A 12,724-nucleotide genomic window follows, 5' to 3' on the forward strand; every position below is an offset into this window, starting at 1 on the left:
AAGTAAATCCCTGCCACAACGTTTGAGGGAGCTCTTGCCACATTTTAAGCACTGCTCACTTTGCAACGCAGCCCAAGCAGTTTTGTAGGCACAGAATCAGATTTGAGAGCTTAATCCTGGCCATGCCTGCCCTTGAATCTGAGTCTGTGCTCTCAGGTTTCTCCACTGGGGTTTGTGTGAAAGACTGTCCACGCCAAAAGTTCTGAAAGTGCACAAGACAAGTTGAGTGCTCTTCAGTTTTCACATCAGATTTTGAGAGCCTGCAGGCACCGATTTGTATGAGCAGAAACACATTTGAGAGCAAGGGAGGACAGAATCGTCCTTCACTCTTAAAGATTCTGCTCTTACAAATCTGTTACCGTGCTCTCAAATTCTGATTTGCAAACTGAAGAGCCCTTGCAACGTATTTTTTTGTATTTCAAAAACTTTTGGTGTTGACACACTTTCAGTCAAACCCCAGTGGAGAAATCTGAGAGCACAGACTCGGAAATTAGCGCACACGTAGCCAGGATTAAGCTTGCAAATTTGATTCTGTGCTTATGAAACTGCCTGCACACTCTCGAATACTGTGTTGCAAAGTAAGTAGCAATCAAAATGTGGTTAGATTGCCTTCAAACATTGTAGTGGGGATTTACTTCCATACAAATGGCAGATTGCCTGTCTATCACATGCCTGACGCATAAAGGACAGACAAACACTTGTCTGCAGGCAATGTAGTTACCGGTTAACAACTTACATTTCTGTGGACTGTCAGAGGAAGCCGGAGTCCAGAGGAAACCCAGAGGGAGAACATGCAAATTCTGCACAGAAAGGTCCTGGTTGGGATTTGAACCTGGAACCTTCTTGCTGTTAGATGACAGTGCTAACCACTGTAGCACCTTGTCACCACCAAATTCTAAGTTTAAAGCCCCACTAGCTAACTTTCACCCTCAATCTCTCAACCACTGGAATTAAAACTGCTGTGTTATGTCTGACATAAACAAACAGTGTGGCCTGGACGCAGACTGAGCAACATTACTTGCTAATCCAGGAAACCGAGCTGGTTTCCACTATCTGGACAACAACACGCAGTGCAATCATTTGGAATGACTGGAAATTATAACCAGAAAAATTCAATACAAAAGGTACAAAATTGAAAGGCAGACGTTAGCCTGCTACTTATGCGTCTAGAAGGAAGACGGCCACATCTGCAACAAATTTTAGTCCTTTGGATGCTTTTAGTGCTCTCCATCTCCCACCTGCCAAATGTTACCCCTGGTTTTGCCTCATTTATCATTGCACTCTATAGGAGTTGAAACATATTGCGCCAGGTAACCCTGGGTGGGGTGGGGGTTTAGTACAGCAGGGAGAAAACATTTCTAGATGAATTTTACTTGATTTATCCAAATTTGTGCTAAATCCTAGTTAATGCAGCTTTAAAGTCAGAAGCCTGAGAGAACAAGTCAGAACAAATTTTTACAATGGCCCTAATCCTCTTCAATACACATTTAAAAAAAAATTAAGAGCCATTATTGTTTTGCTAATGACCAAATATTAGCTAGGTTAGCATATTCGAATATTTCCCACTTATATACTGAATACTACTAATTAATACTAACTTAAAAACACACATATTTCACTATGTTTGTGCATGTATTTTTAACACAAGGTCACACCTACATTCCCTAGCTAATAAACTGCTAGTTTGAAACATTACACCCTAAATAAATACCTCTTGCAACTCAGTACTGGTCTCTGGATAGAGATGCAGGTTAGACTTTCAACTTTGCTCATTTAGTAGATGACTTTCCACTGATTAGAGAGATTTTGCTTCCATTTAATTTAAAGTTTCCCTTTCTGTATCCCCCATATCAACAGGTGGCTACTACCTTACAACTATATACGCCTCTCTTTACTACATCAGCAGCTTTCAGCCACGACTGCCTGCTCGTCAGCTCAGCGTGGAAGCCCAACACTCCCTTAACCAGTGGCATCGTAGGCGCACACTGCACTGCGAACAATCTCGTCGCAGCAAGCATCGAAGAACTATTCGCAGGCAGGCATGTCAGGAAAGGGGCTCACAAAACTCTGAGACAAAGACTGGAAGTGCAGAGGAAAGTGGGGAAGCAAATGATTCTGTTGATATTGATGAGTCACAGCAGCAGATGGAAAGCATCAGAGAGGCTCTTTAACTGCTGATGGAAGAGTCAGAGAGAGGACAAGGAGCTGAAAATCAATCACAGACATCTACGCCAGCATCAGTGTCACCAGCAAGATGTAATAAGGAGTAAACAAGAAAACCAAGCCTTTATGTACAGCAGGAACCCAAGAGGCTTGCAACTGAGTGAAGAGGAAGAAGGGACTCGATGGAAAAACCGCAACCTGCTGACCACACATTTAGAGAAGGACAGATTGTCTGTGGGTTAAACTCACCCTAAAGTTGCCACATAAACTCTTAACTTCCTGTCCTTCCTGTCCTGCCAAAGAAAGCTTTGGATTAGTGTCAACATTATTTAAAGTCAGTTAATTAGGAACATTGCTGGATTCAATCACAAGATGATAAAATTATATTTTTAAATGAATAAGTGTCACATTTTAGCTTTTCCATACAAAATACTGGGCACTTTTTAACCTCAAGGTCTAGAAACCTTTCAAATAAAAATTCAGGGAAGAAGAAAAAAAAATTACTCATCTATGATGAGGCCATAATTTATGACAAGGGGTCACAATATACACTGCTCCTCTTTAACAGGTCATGTGCCAAAATTACATTTTATATGGTGAAACTCGAATTTTAATTTTCATATGCTGATTATTTAATGTAATTTTAAATGTGTAAATATATTTTGACAATAATGAGCAAAGAGAATAAAGTAATAGAAATAAAAAATCTGTTTTCAGCATCCGTTTGTGTGTCTCATTCTTATCTCAGAAGCTTGTTTAGCTGGCAGCTAAGAAGCCAGACATTCTCAGAGAAAAAAGCTAAAGATACCTGATCATTGATCAGAGCAGGAACTTGAGTCCAGGTAAAAAACTAATGCTCTATCTCTGCAATGGAAGTAGGCAACAGGTTCCTATGGAGTTAGCTGCAACACCTTCATCATACCGTAGCTATTTTACCGTAGCTCTTTTTTGTTTGTTGTACATCCCCAAAGGTTTCACCCAAGTGGTCAAAATGTAAAATAAAATCAATCAAAGCAACTTTATCTTCACCGTAATGGCCTTACCTGCCAGCGGCCCTGGTGTAAAACAGCCTTTGTGTTTCTGGTCTTCAGACAGAATTTCCCATGCAGAGTAAAACTAATGCTGTTGAAACACAAAGCAAAATGGATCAAGAACTTTACAAAGATACAATATATCACCACCTTAATCTCCAAACACAAATTTCTGGTTTCCCTGTGGTCCACTAGAGGGCAGCATTAAACCTCTGAACTGGTGAAGCTCCTGCCAGTTTTTTTTTTTTTTTTTTGAGCCTGCAGAAAATAGTACACGTTATAGTTTTAAATGAGAGAATACAGTAACTGTACTTGGGAATATATTAAACAAAATAAGATATGCATATGTGCATGTAGCAACTCCTGTACAGGTGCAGAACTGTTTCATATACAAGATACTGTACATTCTCTCCCTCTCTCACACACACACACACACACACACACACACAGTTTATGTTTCGTAGTCCATGGGGACTTTACATTGACTTTCCTGTAGACTAACCCTAACCTTAACCAGAACCACTACTTGCCTAACCCTAACCTTGACCCTAACCTTAACCTAAACCTAACCTCATCCTAAACCCTAAACCATGTTGCCACCCTAAAAATTCAATTTCTGGCCCATGGGGACCTCAATTTAGGTCCCCACCGTGAAATGGGTCCTCATGAGTTGGTATGGAGTCAGGAAGAAGTCCCCACATAGCAGGAAAAACACGTCCACACACACACACACACGAGCATTAAAAATATCACCCTTATCATACTTTGCAACGACAGTTGAAATTGAAGCATTTACGGAAGTTAAAGCTTCTGCATTCTGTGGGTTTAATCATTACAAGAAGGTGAAATGGCAGGTTCAGTAGCTGAAGTACCAAAAGAAGTAAAGCGTTACACATAGTACTGTACACAGACGACCTGCTGTGAAAAGTAGAAATGGCGACAAACTAGACTTGGGAGTTGAAGGTGAAGCATCGGGGGAGTTGAAGAGCCACTGATAGGACAGCTGAAGTGTCAAGAATTAAATGAGCGGCTAGAAATGTAGCTTTTAAAGGATTTGCATCGATAGTTGGAGTTAAAGCAATTGGAGTAGCTGAAGTAGCAGGTAAAGCTGAAGGTTAAGTGCACGTAAAAGGGGCATAACTAGCAGCCCAAGTTAAAAGACTTACTGTAAGAGATCAATGTATGAAATACTTCACTTCCCACCTCCTTTTAAACAAAATATGACATTGTATCTTGTTGAATTGTTTGCCATTTTATATAGGCATTTATTTAAAAATCTTGTGTCAGTTTAGGCTGAAGGATGCAAGTAGCTTAAGTGACAAAGTGGAATCACTGAAAAGATATGAAGAAACAGTTTAAAACAAAGGAAACAGTGGAAAGTAGCGACAGTAGCTGGAGTTGAAAGTGGTAAAGTAAAGTTTACATGCTTCAAGCCGTCACAGTGACAGTTCAAAGTGTAGCAGTAAATCAAAGTAAATCAGCCTGTAAATCAACTGTTACCACAGAGTTAATGAATGCACATACACCGGGCAGGTACACATGTAAATAGTTATACAGGGGGCCTCTTATGTAAATGTATACACATATGGAGCCATCACGTCCCTGTGTTTTCAATGGACGAGCCAATCAAATTTGTCTAAGACGACATCTGGCATTCTGCCTGCATGTGGATGTCAAGTCCAAAAACAGCTGGGCCTGCACGCACACGCACACACACACACACACTTTATCAGTGCTGCTTTATTAGTGCATTAAATCACACATTGTAACACACACACACTCACACACACACAGGTCTTTACACACTTCTATATTATGCATACATGTCTGTGTATAATGCACTCACCACAGCCATAAATTAGATATGTGGCAGATTGTGCGTGTGGGCGGGTAGGTGGGTGAAAGCGAGACATGGGGGGCGGGGGCACAGATGGCCGTGGCCTGAGGCTTTTTGCAGTACTGCAGCTAAACATGGAGACAACAAACACAGTACAAAAATTCCGCTGTACTATTTCCTCAGTGTCCAAATCGGAAATAACTAAAAATTGAGCACTTACAATTTATAACCAAGTCAATAAACTAATAAACACGAAAATATTCAGATTTTTGCAAAAGACCTGAGAGAGGTAGAAATCTATTTTTGATGATGCTTACATTGTTCTAGTCTACTCAGCAATATCTGTAAAAAGTAGCTCCACTTGGACCAACAGTAAAATTCTATTTCTACATAATGTAACTAATAATCCAGTAATATTTATACTTCAGTAGTTTCTCCTCCACTGCTCATCGTATGTTATTTCTTGCCAGTTCCAAAGGTAAAGCACATTAATTTCTTGTAAAATAATTGTGCAAAACGCTCCACTTTGATGATTACTATTAGTACAACATACTATTAGTATTCAGAATGGAAATGAAACCAGGCAGTCTAAACACTTAGATTTCAAAATTATCAGCAAAATGTTAATTTGCAATAAGAATAGCATTACAGCAGCAAAAGGGCGTCTAATGCTGTATATTTATTATGATTATAGTCAATTTATATAAAACCCTCCAAAGAAATAAGATGTTAATCATAGTCATTACTTGCTTGTTAATGAACTTCATTATTGGAGCTTTTTTTTTTTCTAGTTATGCAGAAAAGTTCTAATTATTAAAACAATGTGATGATAAAATAACAAAATTACACTGTAATTTGCATGTCAAAATAAACTCTGTTTTGTTTTGCAATATTCTTCTGTCTGGTTTTATTAATGGTCAGACATTAACACTACACCTAAAATGCTCTAAAGATGCTTTGCACTACTTCACTTTCAGCCCAGTAATCCTCTTAAATTGGTGTGTATAAAGTTTGAGTGCATCTTTACTACCCTGCCCTGCCTTGTCCTCATCCGTCATCTGTCCCCCGTAAGACATATACGTGCCTTTGTCCTTACTGTGGCCTTTCAGGGGCTGTCACCCTCCAACAGCTTGACTCTGTCACAGCTCACTCACACATCCACAATAAAACTTTCTCCTTTTCTCTTTCTCTTTATAACCCTCCTGGTGCTTTTTCATTCCCCCTCATTCAGTTCCTCTCTGCTCTTCCTCTTTTCCCCCGCTGCATTCCTCAATTCCTTTCTAGCTCTCCCCCTCTCTCTCTCCCACATGCCTGACAGGTGTGTAATTGAATGATTAATGACCACCAGAGTAACCCCCCACCCCTCTCACACACACACACACACACTTTGTTAAAATGGAATGGTACATATTTATGCACACATATATTCATGCACTGACACACATGGGCATGCACATTTTTGCATTACACACATGTTCATTTTACTTCAATTGCCAAAATGGTCAAACTCAAACCAGTTGGAGTCTTGAAATGATGGAAACATTATAAGGAGTGTAGCAATATACTCGATATATATGAAGACCTCATGCGCACAAGGGCCAACGCTGTAGCAGTGCCGCAACGGAGCTCATTTTAAATGACAATCAACTGTTGTCGCTTCATAAAACAGTTTGAATTGTACACATTTCCAACAAGAATGTTTTATATGCATCATTCATTTTCTTAAAAAAAAAATAAAAAATTCACCCAAAACGCGACACCTCTGATTTGTGAAGTTGTAAGGCTAAATCATCTACGGCACTACCACACACTCCACATTCCCTTCTAACAGTACACAAACACTGAAACAGAATACACATAAATACATCCAAGCACTTTCCATTTGTCAACATAAAGGCAGACTTCATGCAGCATAATTCCCACCGTCTAATGGACTTTGTGTTGGTGAGGGAAAAGGTTGGCAATCCATCTAAGACGTAATAAGATGAGGCTATGGCTATGAATTATATTGTGAGTGAGGGCTATAGACTGATGTATGAATAAACTATGTGTTGTTGATTTTTCTGCTTAGATCGCTCCCTGCATGTGATAGTGCAGGCTCATTGTTTTCAAAAACACTGCACTGCTGTGAAGGTCAAATATTACTTTTGTGTCCGCTGTAAGAAATTCAGATTAGGGGTATTATTGCATAAAAGCAAATATCACAATAAGTGCACACCTATAGACACTAACCTGAGACTAAATAAGTTCATCACAAAACAATCAACTCTAGAAAAATTCTAGGCACACCTCACAAACACAAGTCCAGCAAGACCCAGCATCTTTCTGCCTTCCTGTCTGTCCTCAAGGAGCCGGTCATTAATAAGTTTAAAAGCTAGGGAGACAAATGAAGCTTTATAACAACAGTGTTTACACAATGGGACCCAGTAACTCCTCCCAGAATTCATTAGATCCTGCTCAGCATTCAACACAAGAGAAGGGTCAGATAGGAGACTGCTCAGAAATGCCTTTTGGGGGTGAGGGGTGTGGGCGCTCCCATAATCTTCTCTGCCTCCTTAACCAGACTAAAGAGTTGAGCATTAAGCTTTAGCAGCTCGTAATACCAAAATGTAAACGACACTCTAAACACAATATTCCTGCACAAATACTCTGAATCTCTGAAGGACATGGATGCACTGTGGGATTCTAGCACAGACACTTTAGATACGAGTGTGCCAGCTAAGTTCACTATCAGTGTGGACCTCATGACCATGTATGTCAATGGAACTATGATCTCCGACTGATCTGGAGTCTAGAAACACCATTTCTTCCATTGTAAAGTAGAAAGGATCCTTATAACACCAGCCCAAGAACCTGTCCACTTCAGCCTTTAGCTGCTAATGCTGGAATTACTTGTGCGTAAACTCAGCACCATCTGAGTATTCCACTATGAATTATTTAGAATGGGAGCTGACAAGATCTTCTGTGGACAGAGTGAATGAGACGTGAAGTGCATCCTTGGGGAGCCCCTGAATGCTGAAATAATTTCCACTTGTTGTGGCCTGATGAAAAAGAATAATACGTGATCAAAAAAGAGATTCAACATCAACTAAGCAAAACATGTGTCTGAGTAGTGTTAGAATCGGAAATAAAATCAATACAAATCAGTCTGACATTATGGCAGACTTTAAGTGCTTCAGAACAAGGTGCAGGATTGGAGAAATTGGATCATTTGTGCTGGGATGTCTTATAAGCAAATTAGTACTGATCTAGAGCCAGCTCCTCCGCCCTGTGTAGTTCCTTTGTCATGATCCTATTTATCTGCATTTCTGCTACACTCTCTCTTTTTTGGTCCAAAAAAAAAAATAAAAAATTCTGTTTTAGATGTCAGAATATTGATCTAAAGCCACAAACTGTACTTAACACAGCATGAATTATGGACCATGTGTGAACACGTGTCTAACCTGGGGAATTAGTGTTTGTTTTATCAAGTCACGACAAATAAAAGTGAAAACTGACTCATCTTGTGCGACAAAGAGCTCACGTTCCAAACGTCAGAGCTCACACTGATGTAGAAGCAGCTTAGACTGGAACAAAAGCTGTTTCGCTACTTTACATGACAGTGTTGTGAAAAAAAAAAAAGACAGCCAGGCAAACAAGTGTGTGGGGAGGTGAAAGAGTAAAAGTGAGGGGCCAGTCCTGACTACAAGGGTGAGCAGCGAGAGTGTGGAGGGACAAAGAGAAGGGAAAAGTGGAGAGGTGCTGAGGTCAGGACCTGGGTGCCATTGAGAACAGCCATTTCCTGTTGACCCCTGTTTGAACTCTGGCCCCCGAGCCCTCGCCTGCTTCAGGACTAATGGGGGAAGGGTGATTGAGCCAGTGGGGATATTATGAATGGACGCAGAGCAGTAAAGAGGTGAGGGTTGTCTACAGGACGTGTACATCAGGAGCTGCGAGGGGAAAGTTTACACTTGTTGACATGTTACCCTTAATTTTAGTGATAAGTATGTGATATGATGACTGGGGGGGGGGGAATCTATATGAGCCACACCGAGCTCTGGTCTGTGCAATAAACATTAAAAAAAAAAAAACAACATCAGACTTTTTTCTCAGTGATAATCCAGCCAGTGTGACGGATTACTGCGGCTGCAGCCTGCGGCCTCCATCTGAGTTAAACAAATAGTTGGAGGAGGAGACGGACTGATGTGACTTATGACTGAAAAAAAGGAAGAAGATTACACTATTTGTCAAGAAAAGGTCACGTGACATTGAGTGGCTGTGATGGTGGTTAATTATAAGTGTCTGATCATCTCATTTTAAAAATTCCCGAATTGTCCGGGTTAGTGTAAATCAAGAAGACAGTCAGTTTTAATCATTTCTGCTTACTTTGACTATGTCTGGGGGTCTGCAGGTGAGCATAGGGAAATTGCTTAAAATGAGGTTTAAGGCTACAAACTGTACATGTTTGAAGTTTCTGGTTCTGTAGTTAGGTGTCCCATTGTCATACTACACACTAATAGTATACAGGTCTACAATACACAGTACTAGACATTGCAGAGCAATTTGATCATTTCTAAGAGCTCATAAACTTTAACAGATCTTTAGTGACATGGGATGGAGCTCTAGATTATAGGTTCTCCAGACATCCATGTATAAGCTCAAAATCAACTGCACATAACAGTAGTGAAACTGAAGTGGTTCAGCCTTAATTTGTCTAGATTGCTTACAGTACTTTTTAACTATACTTACAACTTTTTATCCAAAGATAAAAATGTGCTCCTCACTTCAGAACAAAGCATGTTTATCTCAGGAGGACAGAGGAACCATTATACACTCGACCATACTGCCTATGTGTGACCTTTGAGATATGCAACTCGTTCTACATTAAAACTACTTGATACAGTTTATCACCATGCCCTGTGTTTTAGTACACATTACACATAACTATCGTACTCACCATTTAATTGTTTTATATGGAAAAGAAAGCCTGGCCCTCACTAGCAGAGAAGTAGTCTGTCACTTTTATTTATAAATGGTTTTGTAACAAAGCTCAGTACATCACATTTCTTCTCAAACTTAAAACTACTTTTCATGACACAATAAATAGCGTTTAGTTTTTTTCATGGTGTTTTTTTTAACAATTATTGTACAGCAAATTAATGTACTATGCCTTTTTGTACTGGCAGAAAAAATACTGAATGAACAAGTTAGAAGTCACCAATTAAAAATAGCTTTTATCTAATATTTAATACATTTACAAGATGTTTTTGTCTCACAAAAAAAGCTGTCCTGCACAATCAAAATTCAAGTAAATGCATCAGCTATACACTGACTTGTTTGAATATATTGAATTTAGTTAATAAAAAAAACTGCTAAAATATGCAGCTAGTACAGAAATGGGGCGCAAAGACTGACCTGTATTTTCAGTTTTTTACTGCAGTTCCATATCATTTTATCAAATCTGATTCTGCTCTGAAGCCGAACTAAACCCCGGTGAATCTGTCTAAAAAGTGCTAATGAGCACCGTCCCACCCCTGGAACATCATGTAAAACATTTCTGCAGTTTTTCACTTTGCAGCAGTAAAACACACAACAGAACAGTTGCTACTTACCTTTCCTGGTTGCTTGTAGCCAAAATCCATGTGGCCATAGTTGGACACCGTTTTTGTCACAAGATTCCAATGAACAAATTCCACCCATGCATTAGTCCAACAAACTTACTGTCATGTAGAAACATAAGCCTGTTTGTTATTTCAATCACTGGCCTGAACCAATGCTAATGCTAACCAGGCAGACGCCATATTATCATGTTTGGTAGGCCTTACATATATATATAGAAACACGCACAATTTACATGCATGTATCACTCACATTGGTCAGTGAGCACATCAGTCAATGCAATCAGCCAACCAACTTAGCGAGGGACACCCTACCTGTCTCAGTGATTGAAAAGTCTTGCAGCCAGTGAAATTAGGAATTCATAGACATCTGACAAAGGCCGGTAGGATATACATATCTGGGTTTCCTACCTTGTTAAAGGACCTTTCAAAGATTCATCGTCATTCATTTGAAGACTTCAGGGTAGTGTGTAAATAGTTGGTCAGTTTCATTGTTTTTGTTTAAAAACATTTTTAATGAGTATTTTACTCTGTTATATTACTTTGTACAAAAATATCAGGTAACAAAAGGTATCTGCTGGCAAAAAATAAAATAAAATGGAGGACAGCTTGGGCAAACCATCACAAACAACAATGTAGAAAGTTCATATTTAATGCCATCATTAACTACTCTGACACTCCAAAGTATTTATCACTCACTGTCTAATAATACAGGCCTTATATGCCTTTTTGATATGATTTTTTTCTTAAATCACATACTCATTTTGATTTTTTGATTGTAAAATTTGCAGAGTTAGCTTTCAAATGAGACCAGCGTTATAAGTGTAATCAAAAGGGCTGAGGAACAGTAACATTTTGTCAATCGATTTTGTGGAAAATAATAGGAGCGCATGTGAAAGGGGTTAAATTGATTTTTAGCTTTAAAAAAGCACACTCTTTATTGTTTATATCCAGCGCATTACCAAAGTAATTTCATCTATGCATGTACTGTAACACATTTTTTCCTTTTGCTGTGTTTGCTCCTCACAGGGATCTGCCTGCAGCTGCTGAAGATGTGGAAGCTACAGTAATAAAAGACCACAAGATAATACAAATTCTACCATGTGGTTCTGTGAAGATGAATTAAATAAATACATTGCTGATGTTCTGCATGCACTATCAACTTAAGGTTACCTGAAGGTGAGCTGGTTGCACTGCTGCATGGCCTAACTCCTGTCTGGCAGTAACTCAAAAATGAAAGATTTACTGAGGGAATTGTTTGGCTAAGGGTCTTAACAAATCCATATATTTTACCAAGTTGGAACCACATGCAAAATTAATCCCTACCATCCTATAGCAACTACCCAATTTCTCCGTTTGCTCCACACAAATGACTGCTTATCCTGTCAGAAACCTCAAAGCCCATCACCTCCTACACCAGAGGAGGTAGTCACTCTACACACATGAACAGTGACGAGTCGTACAAAAAACCTTTTTTAATATTTAACTGTATATGCCATAATCATTCAGAAATCAATCTGAGCAGAGTGGAGAGGAAGCTGAGTGTTTAAAGAGTCCTTTGGCTGCAGCTCCTCTCACACATCACCATGACAGACAAACATGTATTAGAAATGCTTACAGAAGTTTGTGTGTGTCTGTGTGGTGTGTGTAGAAATGCCTTACAGTATAGTTAGTGTTTTGCAATGTGTGTATGTTGTGTATTTGCATGTGTGTTGGAGAAACGCTAAGATAACGGACACCTGCTGGCATCTTAAGGAGGTCAGTGGTACGAGAGCGAGGCAGACTGGAAGTCATTCATAGTGTTTAGCTTCATGCTGAGGAAGAGCACTAACATTTCAACAAACTCATGTGAAACTGCATCCGCCTGGTGTGGCACACATAAATATAAAAATAGAATAAGAAAAAACTCAAATCAGTTTTAAATAAAGTGTGTGTGAAGATGGGTGTGTATTGTTGACAGTCAACATGTGCAGGAAGACAGGAAGTAGTGAAGAAGGCGTGTTCACAGGATCCAGTCCCATCCAGTAATGTCCATGTGCTGTCCTAAGAGGTCTGGGCATAAATATTCATCTGTCTCTCTGTGTCTTCCTGTGTTT

General features: G+C 39.5%; 1 protein-coding gene and 1 long non-coding RNA gene across 4 annotated transcripts in view; one reads left to right on the forward strand and one right to left on the reverse strand.

Moving 5' to 3' along the window:
* Positions 1-2,910, forward strand: part of rinl (Ras and Rab interactor-like) — a 15,509-nt gene extending 12,599 nt beyond the window's left edge. For 2 of the 3 annotated variants that reach the window (XM_020586849.1, XM_020586840.1), the window contains one exon: positions 1,858-2,910. In XM_020586849.1, coding sequence (XP_020442505.1) covers positions 1,858-2,171 — 314 coding nt within the window. In that variant the 3' untranslated portion in view covers positions 2,172-2,910. The remainder of the gene's footprint in view (positions 1-1,857) is intronic. The other variant, XM_020586859.1, reaches the window with a different exon arrangement.
* The window catches only part of LOC109952027 (uncharacterized), an 11,897-nt gene extending 1,094 nt beyond the window's left edge, over positions 1-10,803 (reverse strand). Inside the window, exons 1-3 of the long non-coding RNA XR_002273697.1 lie at positions 10,623-10,803; positions 3,207-3,285; positions 2,413-2,456 (exon numbers count right to left, since the gene is read on the reverse strand). This is a non-coding gene — a long non-coding RNA (uncharacterized LOC109952027). The remainder of the gene's footprint in view (positions 1-2,412; positions 2,457-3,206; positions 3,286-10,622) is intronic.
* Positions 10,804-12,724: the final 1,921 nt, after the last annotated feature.

The sequence above is a fragment of the Monopterus albus genome, unplaced genomic scaffold, assembly GCF_001952655.1.
Source record: "Monopterus albus unplaced genomic scaffold, M_albus_1.0 scaffold8.1, whole genome shotgun sequence".
In the NCBI taxonomy this organism is placed as follows: Eukaryota; Metazoa; Chordata; class Actinopteri; order Synbranchiformes; family Synbranchidae; genus Monopterus; species Monopterus albus.